Below are 21078 nucleotides of genomic sequence, written 5' to 3'. Positions count from 1 at the left end.
TGCTGATTTATAAAAGGATAATTACTGCTAATTACTGATTATGATACTTTCACTGTTACCCTTCAGCTTTTTACATAAAATATAAGAAATAGACAATAACCATGAACAAAAAGGCATCTCTTAGTGGATGAGACAAATATATATTTATCCAGCCACAGGGTAGCAAATGGAAAGACCCACAGTGTCTCTTTTACAAAAAAGAAATAAGAAATGGACAATAACAACAAGGAATAAAAAGTGTCTCCTGTGGATAAGGCATACATATATTAAGCTAGGCTGCAAATAAAATGACCCACAGTTTCCCTTTTTTTAGGCCTATAATACAGAAAACAGAATATCCCATGTATTGGCACATATTTACAGTCCTAAAAAAGATTTGGTCACTGTCCCGGGCAGGACCACCTTGCTATTTGTGACAACAGTTTGCAATCTTTGTCAGCATACTCCCTTGCAATCTCCACTGGGGGCACACGTGACAATGCAGGAGAGCAATTGGGAGGCATGTGCCACCCTTTTCTGTTAAAAAATTTTTTTTTTATTGATTTTACAAAAAAAAAATAATATACAATACTGAGCTTGTTAGTTCAACAAATGACAGTCATAGCAAAATAAGTCGTCAATGTTAACAATACAAAACAATAGGGGTACACACAGGGTTCCAAGGTGTACTTATTTAAGCAATCACGTGAAGCATAGCAGAAATAATGCCCCCACACATACAAGGGAACAATGTAGAATGGAAGTACAAATATCAATAATTGTTGTCATGTTGCTATTCAATAGGTGGGGGTCTCACCAGCATACACTTAGCACCAAATCTTATAGATTTTAGAGAGCTCAAGACAACATAAAAAAAGTAAAATGTAGCAGAAAGGGTGGCTGACCATTTAGATAACACAAAGCAGTGGCGGCCCGTCCATAGGGGGTACTGTAGTCACACAATTTTTTTTTTTTTTTAAACGGCCCCTTTAAGAAAAAAATAAAATAAAAAAAATGTCCTTTAACTAAGTGCACTGTGTTCGAGCGCCAGACACAGTGCACTATGGAAAGCACCACCTCAATGCAATCACGAGATTTCAGACGCGGCACTTTATTGGTGGGGTTTGGAGGCACAGTCGATCTCACTGACCAGCATCCGCCTGGGTGCTTTGTTCTCAGTGTGAAAAAAAGTTGGCCGCCATGTGGACTAATCATCTTGTGTTCAGTGGAGAGGGGGAGGCCCCTCCCCTCTCCACTGAACATAACACATGGAGAAAACCAGGAAGGAATGGACGGGCCAACACTGAGCCTGCCAAGACAAGTAAGTGCCGGACCTCCTAGTGCGGGGTTCATCCATGGTTAGTAGGGATGAGCCAAACACCCCCCTGTTCGGTTCGCACCAGAACCTGCGAACAGACCTAAACTTCGTGTGAACTTTAGAACCCTATTAAAGTCTATGGGACTCGAACGTTCACAATCTAAAGTGCTCATTTTAAAGGGTAATATGCAGGTTACTGTCCTAAAAAGTGTTTGGGGACCCGGGTCCTGCCCCAGGGGACATGGATCAATGCAAAAAAAAGTTTTAAAAACGGCCGTTTTTTCAGGAGCAGTGATTTTAATAATGATTAAAGTGAAACAATAAAAGTGTAATATTCCTTTAAATTTCGTAGCTGGGGGGTATCTATAGTATGCTTGTGAAGGGGCGCATGTTTCTGGTGCTTAGAACTGTCCCTGCACAAAGTGTCATTTGTGCAGGAAAAAAAGTCTTTTAAAATCACTTGCGGCTATTGTCGGGTCCCGTAATACAGAGAACACTCAATGAGTGTTCTCTGCATTAGCCAACAATTCATTCATTCATTGATAAAAAAAAGCGTGGGGGTTCCTGATATGGATATTAAGGGGAACCCCCGCATCAAATTTAAAAAAAAATTGATGTGGGGTCCCCCTAAAAATCCATATCAGACCCTTTATCTGAGCACGCAACCTGGCAGGCCGCAGGAAAAGAGGGGGGACGAGAGAGCGGCCCCCCCTCCCTCCTGAACCGTACCAGGCCACATACCCTCAACATTGGGAGGATGCTTTGGGGGTCTGTGACCCCTCAAAGCACCTTGTCCCCATGTTGATGAGGACAAGGGCCTCATCCTCACAACCCTGGCCATTGGTTGTGAGGGTCTGCGGGTGGGGGCTTATCAGAATCTGGAAGCCCCCTTTTTTCACAAAGAAAGTGTCAAAAGGGTTAAATAAGACAAACACACTTTTGAAAAATTCCTTTATTAAAAATGAAAAAAACAAAAAAAAGATTCCAGCGGTGCTAATCCACTCTTGCTATCCAGCGACGGGTCTCCGGGGTCCAGCGATGGATGATCATATCCAGCGACGGGGGATCTCTCAGTCCAGCGCTGTCCATACATCCTTCTTCTGTCTCCACTCCGGAGACACTGCAGAGAGCCCAGCGCTGACGTTTCTTATATTAGGAGGGCGGGGCCACCTGTCACCTGACCCCACCCCCTCTGACACTGGTGAAGGAAACGGAAACCTGCGTTACATCAGAGGGGGCGGGGAACCCCTGGCAGAGGGGGCGGGGTCAGGTGACAGGTGGCCCCGCCCTCCTAATATAAGAAATGTCAGCGCTGGGATCTCTGCAGTGTCTCCGGAGTGGAGACAGAAGAAGGATGTATGGACAGCGCTGGACTGAGAGATCCCCCGTCGCTGGATATGATCATCCATCGCTGGACCCCGGAGACCCGTCGCTGGATAGCAAGAGTGGATTAGCACCGCTGGAATCTTTTTTTTGTTTTTTTCATTTTTAATAAAGGAATTTTTCAAAAGTGTGTTTGTCTTATTTAACCATTTTGACACTTTCTTTGTGAAATGGTAGGGGTACTTTTGTACCCCCTTACCATTTCAAACAGGAGGGGGCGGGATCTGGGGGTCCCCTTGTTAAAGGGGGCTTCCAGATTCTGATAAGCCCCCCGCCTGCAGACCCTCACAATCAACGGCCAGGGTTGTGAGGATGAGGCCCTTGTCCTCATCAACATGGGGACAAGGTGCTTTGAGGGGTCACAGACCCCCAAAGCATCCTCCCAATGTTGAGGGTATGTGGCCTGGTACGGTTCAGGAGGGAGGGGGGGCGCTCTCTCGTCCCCCCTCTTTTCCTGCGGCCTGCCAGGTTGCGTGCTCGGATAAAGGGTCTGATATGGATTTTTAGGGGGACCCCCACGTCAATTTTTTTTTTTAATTTGATGCCGGGTTCCCCTTAATATCCATTTCAGACCTGAAGGGTCTGGTTATGGATATTTAGGGGGACCCCCACGTCAATTTTTTTTTTAATTTGACACGGGGTTCCCCTTAATATCCATGTCAGACCTGAAGGGCCTGGTAATTGAATTTAGGGGAACCCCCACGCTATTTTTTTTTTATTAATGAATGAATGAATTGTCGGCTAATGCAGAGAACACTCATTGAGTGTTCTCTGTATTACGGGACCCGACAATAGCCGCAAGTGATTTTAAAAGACTTTTTTTCCTGCACAAATGACACTTTGTGCAGGGACAGTTCTAAGCACCAGAAACATGCGCCCCTTCACAGGCATACTATAGATACCCCCCAGCTACGAAATTTAAAGGAATATTACACTTTTATTGTTTCACTTTAATCATTATTAAAATCACTGCTCCTGAAAAAACGGCCGTTTTTAAAACTTTTTTTTGCATTGATCCATGTCCCCTGGGGCAGGACCCGGGTCCCCAAACACTTTTTAGGACAGTAACTTGCATATTACCCTTTAAAATTAGCACTTTAGATTTCTCCCATAGACTTGTATAGGGTGTTCCGGCTTTTCGAATTTGCTGCGAACAGCCCAAATTGTTCACTGTTCGCTGAACAGGCGAACAGGCAATGTTTGAGTAGAACATAAGTTCGACTCGAACTCGAAGCTCATCCCTAATGGTTAGTGACACTGGGCCACGTCTCCTTTCCCCTGCTCTATACAGTACTCGTTCTGTGTTTAGAAGAGCTGGGTGACTTTATAAATAGTTGTTGGTGGATGGCAGTGTGAGTCTGGAGACTGGAGAGGAGTTTGTTTTCCTGGGCTATGTGAGGTTGGTGCTATTACATGAAATGTTCTGACTCTGGAGCAGCAAGGACAGCTGCAGCGTCTCTGCCTTTGCTAGGTCCTGATAATCTCTCTCTCCCCCTCCCCCCCTGCATGTGGTCGGGAGTGTCTGTCTTGTCAGCAAGATGAAAGAATGAGACCAGATATTGTTTGCATTGTGAATTCACATTGATGAATTCACATTTGCTTTTGTGTATTTGGCATCTTTGATGCTATAACACTAGAAGTGATGATAAGTGTATATGTATTAACATTTAAATATCCTGACATTGTAGTGTGCTGCTATTTGGTATTCTTACATCCAGCACAGTGTTTTTTTTTTTTTTATTTGTGCACAAAATGAATAGGTTGTCCCAATGCAACACACAGTGTTACAGTTTATAACTTGAACAATAAGTTGAACATTCACTAGCCTATCAATGCATCAAATGCTTTCTCTAAACTCCTGCTTGATCCTGATGCTGTCAAGCCCATTGTAACCAAGCTTGTGCTAGTTTCACTCCTGGGAGTTGTGGGTTCCCCAGACACAAGTACAATGTGTTGTATAAGAATGATAGGAGTTAAAGGGGTTGTAAAGGTTTGTGTTTTTTCACCTTAATGCATCCTAAAAATACCTTGTTTTCACACCCAAATCCCACCGTTTTACTTACCTGAGCATGTTCACCTGCTCTGCGCATCATGATATATCAGGATACAAAACCTTCTGTGTGTAGTAGCCTTCCCAGCACCCACTAAGCCCTTGTACACACGGTCAGAGATTCCGACAACCAAATCCGTCGGATTTTGTCTGACGGATCTTGTCCGAAACTGTTGCATACACACGGTCGGACAAAGTGGTCAGAAAATCCGATCTTTCAGAACGTGATGACGTAATTTCGTTACGATGGGACTACGTTCAGGCTAGCAGCCAATAGCTTTGATGTAGTAATTTGATCTGAGCATGCGTGGCACTTTGTCCGATCGGAATTCTCTACACATGATCGGAGTATGTCCGATGGGAACAGTTTGTCGGAAAATATTTCCAGCAAGTTGGAAAATTTGGTCCGACGGATATTCCAACGGAAACAGTCCAATGCAGACCACACACAGTCGGAATATCCGACAAACCGCTCCGATCGGACACATTCCAACGGAATCTCCGATCGTGTGTACAAGGGCTAAAACTTTGCGCCCCCCCCCCCCAAATTTCTTTGGCACCAGCTGCCACTGACACAAAGGTATACTAGACCGCTAAGACTGTCAACTAAGAACTTTATCATAACAGTAAAATGCCTCTTCTAAAGAGAGGCAAAAGTATCAAATCAAATGAAAAACAGAAATACCAATGTAGAAATTGAAAAAGAAAATGAATAAAAGATAAGAAAAAAAAGAGAAGGAGAAGATGCATTCGTCACCCTTTTAACAGGAAGTGTCTGACCAAATAGCTTTCATGGAATGGTAACCAGGTATTATTTTAATAAAGCTGCAGATTTAAGAAGATTACAAAGGCATTTGAAATTACCACTATCATTAACCATTTCAATACCAGGCACTTATACACCTTCCTGCCCAGGCCAATTTTCAGCTTTCAGCGTTGTCGCAAATTGAATGACAATTGCGCGGTCATGCTACACTGTACCCTAACAATTTATTTTTTATTTTTTGCACAACAAATAAAAAAAGACAGAAAATGTTGTTTCTTTTAAAAATGTTTGTAAATAAATATGTTTTCTTCTTCAATGATGGGCATTGATATGGCTGCACTGACAAGCACTGATAAGGCGGCACTGATGGGCACCAATGAGGTGGCACTGATGGACACTGATAATGGGCACTGATAGGGGGCACTGATGGGCACTGATAGGTGGTGCTGGTATGTGGCACTGATGGGCACTCATAGGCGGCATGGATGGGCACTCGTAGGTGGCACTGATGGGTACCCATGGGTGGCACTGATGGGTACTTATGGGTGGCACTGATAGGTGGCTTAGATGGGCACATATGGGCACTGATAGGTGGGCACTGATGGGCACAGATGGGCACTGATAGGTGGGACTGATGGACACTGGTGGGTGGCACTGATGACACTGATGGGTGGCATTGCTTGGCATCACTGTTTTTATTGTGCCACATAGGTGCCAGTCAGTGCACATTTGTGGGCACTGATTGGCGTATGTTAGGCATCAATTTTCACATTTGTATGGCCATGGGGGATGTACCTGGCCATTCACATGCTGGGAGCTTCCCTGGTGGTCCAGTGTGGGCATCCGAGGGGGGCTGCACTGATAAACAATCCGCGTAGACCCCCCTGTCAGGAGAGCCACCAATCGGCTCTCCTGTACTCGCATCCGTCAGACGAGAGTGAGGAAAAGCTGGTCACCAGCTCTTCCTGTTTACATCGATATTAGCCGTGATTGGACATGGCTGATCACGTGGTAAAGAGCCTCCGCCAGAGGGTCTTGACCGAGATCGGTGTAGTGGTGTGTCAACCAGGGGGTGCACGGCGGCTGTTATCCTGCAGGATGTCATATGATGCCTAGTCAGGATAACTGAACCACCGCCCGGCCACCATTCTGCTATAGGCCAGATGGGAAGTGGTTAAAGCATTTGGTACCCCAACACTTCATATTCCTGATATGTATCTGCTGTACCATGCACTTGTGTGAGAAAGTACCCTGTTCTCTTTGTGTTGCTTCCTTTATGTGAAATCCCTGGTGTTCCTGCCAGTCCCTCTGCTTTCCTATTAAAAACTGACCACACTAACCAGGAGAACACATCGTGGTCAGCTCTTTGGGTATGCTCCTCTAATGATCAGACTGCTGCTGCTTCTCCTCCCCCCAGCTCTTATACAGCTGAGAACAGAGGGAGAATGATCACTTATAAAAAAAGGGGGTTAAAGGTATTTATATATTTTTTTTTTATAGCTATACAAAAATGTTTTGCCTTTTATTTCTATTGTAAACTGAATGGGTTGTTTTACAAGGTGATCGTTTACAATCAATTCTATAGGATTAACTGAGATTTAAATGGTTGGGATACATTTTAAGGTAGAATTCCAGCCCAGATTTTATTGTCATATTTTAGGCTTTACTGGCTTTCTAAGTTCCCTTTGGGAAGGACCGCACCAATCCTGGCAGAGAAAGCAAAAAAAAACTAAAACTTCCCCACATGACTTAGAAAAAGTGTCCTTATTGCTGACTGTGGCCCACGGATAACATTTCAACACATTCTCAGGATCAGGGACCTGACCACTGTCATTCGCATGGATGTATATAAAAGTGTCCCCAGTATGGACACAGGCAGCAATATACTGTAAACCAGATGTTCTAACACATCCAAACTTTGTCCAAAAGGAAAAAAGGAACATTTTGGCAAGTGTTCCTCTTTAAGAATAATCCCCCGCAGAAAAAAATAATTGTCCATTCTTTGCTCATGAGTAAAAGTCTGGAATAAGGAGTCAACTTGTTCAAGTGCTATCTGAAGAGCAAGAATATAAAGTAAATTCGATAATACCAATAAAAATAAATTTAAAACTTTAGCAGCATTAAATTAAATCCACTGGATCTTAATATATCTTATATATCTTATACAAAAGAACATTAGGCATCCTATTGGCTATACCCAATCAAATAACCACACTAAAATGGCAATGATTTTGACTACCAAAGATAATGCTAAATACTGAGGCGCAAATGACCTCATGATCATGGGACATTGGTAAGAGGAGTTAATGTATGTGGAATTTATGTGAAATTAAGACAGAACCACGGAATCCATAAAGAGCATTAAAAAGTGATTATGATATTTTAATTTGTTAGCTCACTTATTAGGAGCTAGTCATGGGACATGTTTGAGTTCCCTCCCATGTAAGACATATATTTTAACCTAGGTTTATGGTTAATTGATATCTATTTAAAGTTAGCTAAATTCTGTGCCTACAAGGGATAGGGATTCGATTCTGTAGCTTGCTAGAGTCTAGACATAATGTGGTCAACAGCACTGCCGACCTTGCTCTGGTGAAAATTATCAATGATCGCATTTCCTTCACTGTTGACAGGACAGGAAGTCCAGCAAAATCTCCCCAAAGAAACACAAACAGCATAAAAAAACAACTCATTGGAACTAAAGCCATTGCTTACACTACCAAAATAAAAATAAAAAGTTTGGCTTTAGACCTACATTAACTATGTAGTTATTCTAATACTTTCAATTACGCATGACGGAATTCTACTATCAAACACAATACTAGATATATTACCAGAAAAAAAATAACACTGTAGCATATTTGACCATAATTTATAATGTAAACAGATTGATAGCTTTAGTTAAGTATTACTCTAAACTTGTTTTATTACCACTAAACAAAACATTCAATGTAGAAATGTTCTGCCTACAATCCACTGCAGAACTGGTTGGATTTGGACATAAATGAATCTAAATAACCCTCACTGCCTGTCCACCCAGATGGTGACCTTGGGCTTTGATTCTGTGTCAGCTTTAGTCTGGAGAACAAGAACTTATTGATATATACAATGAAAAACAAGGATATTTTCGGCACATCAAAAGCTATGAAAGAGTTGTTTGTTATACCCTCATGTACATGTGACTTTCAACCAATAATTTAGAATAATTTGTAGTAAATAGCTCCATTCTTCTCTTAAACTTTGATTTAATCATTGCTCAAGTGACTACCACAATCACTTACATATAGCTGCTCTTAGATCACTTTTTTTTAGCTCACATGGCCAAAAACTTCAAATTATATTGTTTTCTCCTAAAAAAAATAAACTGCTACAACAAGTCACTTTGGAAATCCTGTTTAAGATCTTTTTAGAACTAGAAAAATGTAAGCTTTCATGATAGAAGGAATTTGAACGCAAATGGTTCCCAAACTTTCTGACGGCATCTGTCATTGACAACCTACAGTAGTCAGAGTGTGCACACTGCACAGTTACATGCATGCAAATATTCATGCTCAAATTTTTACTTCCATGTGCTTAAAACTGTTAGATCATGGCAAGTACATCGTAGGTTACCTGGTGATCATTTTTAAACAAAACATACACATTCAAAACCACCAAAGCAAAGAAATGCAGATAAGAACATCAGCACATGAAAATGTGGGTTGATTGAAGTCAGCAGTCAAAGGGGTCTCTTGGAAAAGTAGTGCCCGTAGAGGAACACTAATATTATAGACTTGGTACTAGCTTGCAAAATGTATCAAAAGTGTTATATAAATCAGGAAAAATATGTTTTCTCTTTCACATCTTAAAAAGGAAAATACAGTATATCTATTTCTAGTCCTTTTGACAGTAAAACACCAGTTTGGAATTGTACCTGGTATTGTGGAAAGGATCTTGATTTGTGCAGGATATTGAGAGTAAGAGACTGACATCAGTTCCACTGTGTAGTTTGTCTCCTTTTTTAGCTCCAAGCATATAACTGGATGTGGCTTATCTATGCTGACATTAAAAATGAGCATGTGCTTGAAGTCCTTCTGATGATATCTATGCCCATTGGCAGAAATCTACAAAACAGTAGAAAACATTAATAAAAATAGGGAAAAAATGGTTTATAGGGGTTATAGTTTTCAGCTACTCTAGTAGTACATTTAGTCTAGAAAAAACATTTTTTTCTGTCTGTGTTGCTGTTGGAGACTTAATTTTACTTTCTGTCTGGTAAAATGATATCAACAGAGCAGAATGTGAGGAGAAATCTCGGTAGCCCTGACAAGCAGCATTTGATAGAGGTTCTAACCCCTTTAGTACTATATAAAACGAGAAAAAGTCCCTCTTATTCAAAGACCGAAAAGTAAATGTAATTAATATAAATACAGAAGACATTATATTTATAATTGTGTGATAATTATTAACAACTGAGAAACTCTTAGCCCACGTACACACGGTCGGAGATTTTGCCAACCAAATCCGTCGGATTTTGCCCGTCGGATTTAGTCCGACGGATTGTGTCCGAAACTGTTGCATACACACGGTCGGGCTAGGTTGGCGAAAAATCCGATCTTTCAGAACGTGATGACGTAATTTAGTTACAATGGGACTATATTCAGGCTAGTAGCCAATAGCTTTGATGTAGGAAGTTGATCTGAGTATGCGTGGCACTTGGTCCGATGAAAATGCTCTACACATGATCAGATTAGGTCCATCCGGCCCAGTTGGTCGGGAAATATTTCCAACATGTTGGAAAATTGGTTCGGACGGAGATTCGGACGGAATCAGTCCGATGCATACCACACACAGTCGGATTATCTGACGACACGGTCCGATAAGACTCATTCCGACAGATTCTCCGAACCGTGTGTACAAGGGCTCAGTAGATGTTGGTGAGGATCCATGGACATTGTAGTCTATGGACACATTATCTCCAGGATTTAGATATAGCTCTTTTCCACTCGTTTCCACTCCCATAGAGGCTGTTTGGCAAGTGATTTACCAATAATCACCCCTACATAAAAATTATATTAAACTTGACCATAGAATGTATTATAAAAGATGTCTGAAGTTCAAAAAAAGTCTTACTCATATGCAATAGCAACAAAAAAAGTCAGCTTATGTTTATTGTAAAGAAGATGACTGCTGTTTCCAGTTCATGGAGGAAAGGTGCCTTTACCCTACTTAGGGTTTTGTATCTGGCTCTACCATCAAGCCCCCTTATGAAGAAATGTTTCTATATTATTGTAAGGCTTCTCTATCTTTGATGAGTACTAAAATGAGTGACACTGCCTAAGGGATGTACACATTATTCCTAATATTTACCTCTGGTTTCTAATGACTAAATTTGAGGCACCGTATCTTTCTATCCTATAATACAATTGATATACATCAAGTTTATTCACACTATCACTTGTCAGTGACTTTGGTTTCCTTGGAGGTTGGACCATTTCTCCTCCGTGTGTGTGGGGCTATACACATATGTTGAATATCTTGAATATTTGGAAGTGGATCCCTGGCAAGACTATTTTGAATCATACTGTGTGTTGTGTGGTGTCCCCCAATACTTGGTTTCAAGCCTATCAGCACCTACCCAGTATGTCCTGAGGAAGCTATAAAATTTTCAAGCGCATTGACAAGCAAACTTGGAGGAGTGGTTGGATCGTACCATTTGATATATATATATATATATATATATATATATATATATATATATATATATATATGTATATCACAGACTTTAAATTAATTTCACATGAGACCCAAACCTCTATGTCTGTTGTATTGGGTATCTGTTGACATTGTCAAGTAATAGGGTGTTTGTTATATGTTGTTTTAATTTTTTGCAATAAAATTAATATTTTTTATACATATATTGCCTCATGGTATGCCCATAGAGTCCGCTAATTTTTTGAAAGAGGTTTTTCAACCCTCTCAATCCTTGCATATGGTAAGATCAACCTGCATTGGAAATTAGTTGAACAATTTGGAGGGGTGTGTGAGTCTTCGTCCATCCATCAGGTGTGCCTAACTGATTATCATTATAATACAGGATTTATATAGCGCCAACAGTTTATGCAGCACTTAACATTTGAAAACTAGGTCACTGGTAATAGAAAGGGTTGCACCATGGGTATAGGTTCCCATAAGAGGGCTGTGCACTAGCTGGCACTGTTGGGAAATCTCAGAAGTAAGCACCAGTTCTGTGCAGTCATGATATTGTGCACCTTGACTAGTAAGGCTGCCAAAAAAGGGCAAATTGTGTAATCCTGTTGCTAAGGCAAGTGAGTGCAGATAAATATCATATGTGGAAAATAGATTCTAAAGGAAGTGACGTAAAGTTGCAACAACGCACAGATGATTTATCTTTGTCTCAACTGGAGTAAAGTGGGGATTGTCTTTGTAAGAACTTTGTATAATATCAATGGCCTGGAGCTCACATTTTTCTGGGTTATTCTGCAAAAACTTTCTGAGACTATTATCTCAACTGTTCTAAAAAGGTTTTGATGCCATAAAGGATGCATAAAGTATTTTTTCCAGGAGGATTTCCTAGTAAGGTAGAAGAGAAAATCGCTAGATGATGCTGGATGAGTCCAACCAGGAAATTACCTGGGCTCTGTCTGACTTGTTGCATCTTATAATGCACACAAAAGCTTACAGTGTGCCCTTAGATCAGAGTAAGCAATTTCAATGCAGGAGAGGTGCCTGTATAACTGTGAAACAATAAAGGTCAGGTTGGAGTTCAGCTTTAAGGTTGTCAATAAAACCTGGAAAAAATAGAGTTTATTTACTAAAGGGAAATAGACTGTGCACTCTGCAAAGGTATTTTCTCCAGAGCTCAGTAAATGAGGCGCAGCTTCACTTTGCAAAGAATACCCAATAACATTCAAGTTCAATTACAAAGCTCTAAAGCAATTGTCCTTGCAAAGTGCACAGTCTAATTGTCTTTAGTAAATCAACCACAGTGTGTCACATGACAAATATTAGCATTTATAGCTAATTAAAATAGTACATTTTCAAAAGCTTACCACATACAGCTCTGCTGACTTAGATTCTCTTCTCCATACCAAACAAGAGTCATTAAGTAATGTCAAATTTTGAATAGGGCCTCCTAAAAATATATACTGATTGTTAAGAAGTATCTAAATATGTGTAACTTGTGTTTTACAGAAAGATGCTCATTTATACTTCAGTTTGTACAAAAACAAAAGAAACATAAATTTAAGTCATATAAAGCAGTATAAAACAACATAAAGTGGGGAATGCTACATCTATTACAAACAGTAAAAACAAGCATACATTACATCACAATAATCTATACATTGTGGTTGGGAAAATGCCATTTGATGCCCTTTGAACCATCCCTCTCTTCCTAGAGCTGTGGCCAAAAGTTTTGAGAATGACATCAGCTTTTATGATGGCAATTTGCATATACTCCAAAATGTTATGAAGAGTAATCAGATGAATTACAATTAATTGCAAAGTCATTCTTTGTCATGAAAATAAACTTAATCCCATTAAAAAAAAAACATTTCCACACATTTCCAAACATTTCATTTGTGAAGAATGCAGTGGAAATGCCTTTTGAACCATCCCTCTCTTCCTACAGCTGTGGCCAAAAGTCTTGAGAATGACACAAATATTAGTTTTCACAAAGTCTGCTGCATCAGCTTTTATGATGGCAATACTCCAAAATGTTATGAAGAGTAATCAGATGAATTAAAATTAATTGCAAAGTCCTTCATTGCCATGAAAATAAACTTAATCCTATTAAAAAAAAAAAAACATTTTCACTGCATTTGTGAAGAATGTTTCAGGGTGCCCAAGAAAGTCCAGCCAGCGCCAGGACCGTCTCCTACAGTTGATTCACCTGCGGGATCAGGGCACCATCAAGAATGGCAGTTGGCAGTTGTTAGTGCATCTGCATGCACAGTGAGGCTAAGACAATTGAAGGATGGTCTGGTGTCAAGAAAGGATGCAAAGAAGCCACTTCTCTCCAGGAAAAAAACATCAGGGAGAGACTGATATTCTGCAAAAGGTACAGGGACTGCTGAAGACTGGGATAAAGTAATTTTCTCTGATGAATCCCCTTTCCGATTGTTGGCAGCATCTGGAAAAAACCTTGTCTGGAGAAGAAAAGGAGAGCACTACAATCAGTCCTGTATTATGCCAACAGTAAAGCATTCTGAGACCATTCATGTGTGGGATTGCTTCTCAGACAAGGGAGTGGGCTCACTCACAATTTTGCCTAAGAATAAAGAATGATACAAAAACATCCTTCAAGAGCAACTTCTCCCAACCATCCAAGAACAGTTTGGTGAGGAACAATGCATTTTCCAAGCATGATGGATCACTGTTGTCACCTTGCCATAAGGCAAAAGTGAAAACCAAGTGAATTGGGGAATAAAACATCAAAATTTTGGGTTCATGGCCAGGAAACTCCCCAGACCTTAATCCTAATGAGAACTTGTGGTCAATCCTCAAGAGGCAGGTGAACAATAAAAAAAACCCACAAATTCTGACAAACTCCAAGCATTGATTATGTAAGAATTGGCCATTAGTCAGGATGTAGCCAAAAAGTGGATTGACAGCATGCCAGGGCGAATTGCAAAGGTCTTGAGAAAGAAGGTTCAACACTGCAAATATTGACTTAATGTAATTGTCAATAAAATCCTTTGGCACTTATGAAATGCTTGTAATTATACTTCAGTATACCATATTGGGGAATATGGGACTTTAAGGGTGCTTATTAATCTGCAATCTGCAATCCTGTTCTATCAAAATGATGTAAATTGTGTTAAATAAATAAGGTTCTGATATCGATGATATAGACAAGGAAATACAGGGATGGCAAGAAGACCATCGGAATATGGTCTCCTTTGAGGGTTACCAAGATAGGGAGAAAAAATGTAAAGAACATTTAACTAAATATGCCACTAATATGATTAAAATTAAAGAGAGTAAGTTTCCCAGAGATAAGAAGGCATATGACAATGAACAGGCATATAAATGAAAGCGGTCTCAGTGATGGACATATCGTAGGAGAGGTTCTCAAAAGCCAGAGTTTCCGTTGACAAATCTTGATAGCGTTGAATCAGATACTTCCTCTCTTTACTCAGTGTCCTATGTTCCCATAGGCCCACGATTTGATGGAGCCTCAAATATTTCAAAGAAAAGAAAAAATGAGGGTGATAACAGGACACAGGGACAAGCAAGAACAACACACTTTCCGAATAAGGAAACGTTCTCAACGTTCACAGTAATGCACAGTATCGGTCACACCCAATGTGGGTAGCATACTGAATAACACTTCGATGTCACTTTCTTCACCTACTGTTGGTATTAATTTGATATCAATGCCAGTAAGTCCACAAATACAACAGACCTATGACCTTGGTATCCAAGGACAAGGTCTCACACCAGATATTCGCATGGCACCTATATTTAATACTGGTGTCTCTTTGGACACTAGAAAAATACCCACAATAGCACTGACATCTTCACGTCCACCAACTCAGATCCTAAAGTAGATGGTTCCGACCCTCACATCATTGGGGGCCGGGAAACATATGATATATTAAATTTGTCCTCCTGCTCTCTATCAGAGGATGAGTGAACAGTGTTGAGACTGGGCCTCACCGTCTGTCCAGACCAGGAGGCAGACAAATTCGAATTGGTTAAAGATTTGCAACTCTTTGCTAGAAGAATAATGTACAGGGTTTTGTATGATAAAAAACAAAAGGACAATGAACCTCCTCCCTTTTTCACAAATTAAACATATGTACTATTTGTCAACAGCCTTATATATTGATGTCCATGTCTCTTTTTATCCATATATGTAAAAAAAGCATATTGATATTTTATGTACCTTTTGTAATTTCAGATTCATTGGCCCCGTTATAATCCCCTCCCTCCATTTTCATTTCCTACCTATGATAACTCTGTATTAAAAGATATCATTTTTGAGGAACTTCAGGATCTGATGGAACTCTGGGATGAAAGTAACCCTGAAAAGGAGGGATGGACTTTCAATGCATCGGGAGAGGTCCTTGGTGCATCTACTCATCCCAATCCCTGTATACCCACTTTTTCTCCGCCAAAGTCCTATAAACCCAAATCACGATAATTTCCCGTCTTACAGGGAAATCCAAACATCTGGGCCTTTCATCATACAAGTGACAAAGGAAATAGAAGCCACAAATTGAAAATCAGGACCTGAGCCGAATCTTCCACCCCATTTAAAACGGTCATTGAATTCTCTAAAAAATAATAGCAATGTCATTGTGAAACCCTCAGACAAAGGAGGGAACATTGTTATTATGAGTATAGAAGGCTTTTAGAAAATGTGCTATGGCATTATCTGTAATAGTAAATCGTACAGACCTGTACCAGCATCATTTGTGGCACAAAGTAACAAGCAATATAGGGACATTTTCATTCAAGCTCATAATAGGGGTACCATTGACATTAACACATATACATTTTTAGATACCACCAACTCTCATATCCCCACTTTTTATGCATTGCCCAAGGTGCATAAAGGGGTGCTACCCCCACCTGGGTGTCCAATTATATCCGGCTGTGGTTCTCTAACTGAAAACGCCAGCCAGATTATAGATGAGTACCTTTATCCACACATGTTGTCCTCACATGTTAAAGATACAATTAAACTACTTAAAATTATTGATGAACTTCAGGTACCAGAGGGAGCCTGGTTAGTTACCATTGACATCGAGGAACTATATAATTCCATTCCACACATGCGAGGAATACAAGTAATATGTCACTTTCTTGATGAAAGGGACATAGATTCCCGCAAGTACAACTATTTTAATTGAAATGCTGAGTTTTATTCTCATGAATAATGTCTTTGTATTTAAACGATCCCACTACCTTCAGGTGCTGGGTTTGGCTATGGGGCGGGCTGTGCCCCTTCCTATGCCAACTTGTACCTGGAGGGTGGGAGTGTGATTTAAGAGAGAGCTGCAGAATTCAGCAACGTATTATTCTGGCATTGTTGCATAGACAATGTCTTCATGGAATGGGCAGGATCAAAAGATGAGTTAAATGTATTTCTGGAGAGTTTACAACATAATACCTATAATACCATAATAACTTAAAATGTACAAATAGTTACAGTCAGGAAATTTCTTGACATAGAAATCTTCCTGAATGAAGTAAGAACCTTATGCTCAACCCTACACAGAAAGCCATCTGCCGGCAATACATTGCTACATGCAACTAGCTTGCAACCCAAGCAACTGATTAGAAGTATTCCATATAGTCAGTACCTCAGATTGAGGCGTAATTGCACATTAGAGGAAGATTTTACGAGGGAAGCTGCTTTGTTGCGTGATCATTTACTTGTGAGGGGCTACAGCAGGACCTGACTCAGGAAGGCCTATAACAAAGTAAGAATTCAAGACAGAAATTCATTGATCTACAAACCATGAAGAGAGACACAATCTGGATCAAAAAGGATAGTTACTAAATACAACAGATAACATGGGAAGGTCCGGAATGTCTATAGGAAGTTCTGGTACCTTCACCCTGCAGATCAAAAAAACAATAAATTTATTGCGCACTATCCAGAAATCACGTTTAAAAGATCAAAATCTATTAAAGACACTATGGTAGCAAGTCATTATATTGGGAATAAGACGAGTAAAACAGATAAACCAGGCACATATCCATGGGGTAATTGTAATCACTGCTCATTCATTCTGAGAGGTGAAAGTATCGGTCTCCCCAACAACACTTCCTGGATGCCCAGACATAGAACTACCTGTCAATCTGTTGGTGTGGTCTATATAATGTAATGTTGCTGTGGAGCATTCTATGTGGGCAAAAAAACACCCGTTTTTGCAGAATTAGGGGCCATGTTTCTGCGATTTCCAAAAGCAAAATGGAAACCCCTATTAGCAGACATATGGTATTGTACCTCAACCATAATTTGAAAATGATTGTTTTTTTCGCCTTAGAACATATCGCCCACATGAAAGGGGTGGGGATATTGACAAAAAGTTATTACAGCTTGAAGAAAAGTGGATTTATTTATTACAGGCAACCAGATGTCCAGGTCTAAATGAGGGCATTAGCTACAAGTCCTTTTTATATTTCTTAAGATGCCAATTTTGGAGTTCTATCTTACACCAGTTCCCCAATGCCATCAGTATGGATCAACTCCATACACCCTTGTCTCCCCACTTTCCTATGAATGCCATGCTGCAATACTGATCTGGATACAAGCCACTTTTCGGGCTCATTGTTGAATCCCTTTCAATATCCCTCTTTGTGCAGAGGGGCACTTATGAGGTATTATTAGATAATAGCTCAATGTGATATATCTATTTGCCTGTATAAACTGTATTATACTTTGAATATATGTGTTATTGTAACGATGTACCCTTGTCCCTGGCAGGTTTCCCATATTTATCTTGAACCACCACTATACACTATAAATCTAATCAATCCTTTTGTTTATTTTTTCTTTCTCTTTTTCGTTCATCCAGAGCGCTTCATTGGGCATGATGTCTTGCGGGCCTCTTCCACCTATTTGCCATAGGATCCCCCCGGACCCCCAGGGGCCTACAACAGTATGATTTCTGATCTCAAGGGATCACTTGCTGAGCTTCCGTGGAAACAGGAGCATCCCTGTGTGTCCAGAAACAAGGTGTTGCTCTTTTCCTGTGGGACATCGGCACCCACTGTGTCATGGCTTGGCAGATGAGTGGCCGATGTATGAATTTATAAGGGACCTTATTAGAGCTATATTGTCTCTCCTTTGCCCTAATATTACCTTACTTTCACACAGCCTAGATAATCATTGCTGTCAGCTGCATGAAATTATAGGCTCCCAGTTATCCATTTAAAAGAAGTTTCTTATGTAAGCGTATACCCTTTTTTCCTGTTGAAGGATTTAATATCCTAATTAAACATAAATATAGACATGCACTAAGATTGACACATCATACTAATATTTTTGATTGATCCACAGGAAACATTGGTTGTAAAATCATATACAATTTATTTATAGCTCTCTCTGTGGGTGATGCGGCTTAGTTAGGAGATTCCTGCGGACGGGACCTTTTGTGTCCATAAATTCGCTCTGATATCTGTCAGCTACTGTAAATCTGGCTCTGAGTCACCAAAACATTGGGGCTAGAACCTCTGATTGGGAAATTCCTGCTATCTACATGGATGCATCTATGTATGTATTAATATATGTACATTAACATGTTTTTATGTAATTTTCTTTTTTTTCCTTTCTGTTGTTTTGCATACCCTATTTATCGGGGTATAACACGCACCGGCGTATAACACGCACCCCAAGTTTAGGAGGGCATTTTAAGGAAAAAAGTTTTAGGAGGGAAGTTTAAGGGAAAAAAAAATTACATTTAAATGCCCGTCAATGCAGCCTTATCAGTGTGCATCTGCAGCCTTGTCTATCATTGCAGAATGATCAGCATCATTTGCAGCTTGCCCAGCGCTGTTTGCAGCCTTGCAGAGTGTCATTTGCAGCTTGCCAGTGTCATTTCCAGTTTGCCCAGCGCCGTTTGCAGCCTTGCCCATGTTTAAATATCCCGCCGCCGAGACAGACCGAGCGAGCGCCGCCGAAAAAGACCGAGCCGTCTGCTTGGCTCCGCTCGTAGTCTTCCTCCCTGCTGTTTATGGAGCGAGCGCTGCCGAAAAAGACAGAGCCGTCTGCTCGGCTCCGCTCGTAGTCTTCCTCCCTGCTGTTTATGGAGCGAGCGCTGCCGAAAAAGACCGAGCCGACTCTACTGTGTATTTGGCCAGTATGGGCGGGACTGCAAGCCGAGCCAAGCCGAGTACACAGTACAGTTGGCTCGGTCTTTTTCGGCAGTGCTCGCTCCAGAAACAGCAGGGAGGAAGACTACGAGTGGAGCCGAGCAGACGGCTCGGTCTTTTTCGGCGGCGAACGGTCTTTTTCGGCGGCGTTCTGTCTTTTTCGGCGGCGCTCGGTCTTTTTCGGCGGCGCTCGGTCTTTTAGACTCACAGACAGTGGGGATCGGCGTATAACACGCACCCACGACTTTCCCCCGATTTTAAGGGGGAAAAAGTGCGTGTTATACGCCGATAAATACGGTATGTAAGTTCCTTTTTGAATTATCTTTGTATCTATTTACTAGAAATAAATTCCACACATTTTCTTAAAGAAGGTGTAAGGCGTAACATGTCAAATAATTGTGTGGAAAACTATATGAAGGAAGTTATTCTTTTTTGTAATAAACATATATTTTTTATTAATTTAAGTTTGCTATATCCATGTGTATTAATAAGCACCCTTAAAGTCCCATATTCCCCAATATGGTTATTCTTCTTTGTTCATTTTAAAGGGACAGGCGGTGGCTATTGTTTAATTCTGTGTCTTGATCACTCTAATCCCCTACTTTCAGTATACCATAGTAACATCTGACAAAAGGATCTAAAAAAAACACGAAACTGCAGACGTTGTGAAAATTAATATTTGTGTCTTTCTCAAAACTTTTGGCCACAGCTGTACATTTTAGATGCTCAGTGTACAAGCTTCTACAGAGAGCTCCCTGCCTAAAATGACTGTACCCATCCTGCTTATGCTGAACAAAGCCCAAACACTTCTGATTTTCCCTTTTGTTAAAAAAATGTTAAATAAAACCCCCATACCCAAGCAGCTATATACCTGTAAATATTGTAAAGATATTAAAAAATTGAAAAGGAATTACAGTGCTATAAATCAGGGCAATAAATATATATGAAGTATTAATTAATCATGCTTTCATTGAATTTACTTTTATATAATCATTGCTATTAAATAATCACTGTATACATCAATAATTTCCATCCACTATAAAGAACCATGCCAAAACTATCGTGCCCATAAACATGACAAGCAATCCAAGGTATGTTCCAGAAATAAAAACTCCATCCAAAAATTTCAATTTCTTCAGCAAGTTATTTGTCAAATTAAAACTGGCAAAGTGATGTGCCAGATTTGCTCCGCCAGATTTGCTCCACCAGACAGCTGAAAAGGTGATAAACCCACCTTTCAGTTTTGACCCCTTCAACAAATAAACAGGTCAAGAAGAACAGATATGCAGTATAGTTCCCATTTAAGCACAAGGAAAGATGGATAGCTGCACTACTTCTTAACAAGCTATAAAGTGCATAAAAAATGCGAAGAAGAGATTCATCGCTCCAACAATCTTTATTAAAAGCTCAATAAAAATATTAATATTTATTTACATAGGTAGTGCTCTCACCCAGCACAAAAGTAAGAGCACATAGTCCTGTACTGGGATACCACACTATCACTTTCTGGTATTGTGCATGCATGCGTGCAGCATTCAGTATGCATGATGATGTCAGTGTTCAAATTCCATATGTTTTGTCTCCAACAGACTTCGTCAGGGGCAGTGGAACACCGTGACTCTCCTATCATACAAATAGAGGGATTCACCCCTTGTTTGTGAACTACAAAGGGTTAATTATGCTATTTGTATGTTCTAGTACAGGAATAAGCAAGCAAGCATCATCTTTGTGCTGGGTGATAGCACTTAC

At 40.3% G+C, this 21078-nt stretch overlaps 1 protein-coding gene across 4 annotated transcripts in view; it reads right to left on the bottom strand.

Moving 5' to 3' along the window:
* SUSD1 (sushi domain containing 1) overlaps positions 1–21078 on the bottom strand; it is a 321740-nt gene that overhangs the window by 133531 nt on the left and 167131 nt on the right. For all 4 annotated transcript variants that reach the window (XM_077475343.1, XM_077475342.1, XM_077475344.1 and 1 more), the window contains 2 exons: positions 12549–12631; positions 9410–9599 (listed from right to left, as the gene is read on the bottom strand). In XM_077475343.1, the coding sequence (XP_077331469.1) occupies positions 9410–9599; positions 12549–12631 (273 nt within the window). The remainder of the gene's footprint in view (positions 1–9409; positions 9600–12548; positions 12632–21078) is intronic.

The sequence above is a fragment of the Lithobates pipiens genome, unplaced genomic scaffold (assembly GCF_037356315.1).
Source record: "Lithobates pipiens isolate NorthernLeopardFrog02 unplaced genomic scaffold, aLitPip1_a1.2 Scaffold_13, whole genome shotgun sequence".
In the NCBI taxonomy this organism is placed as follows: Eukaryota; Metazoa; Chordata; class Amphibia; order Anura; family Ranidae; genus Lithobates; species Lithobates pipiens.
Note: the sequence above shows the minus strand (reverse complement) of the source record. Positions and strands in the feature narration are given on the sequence as shown.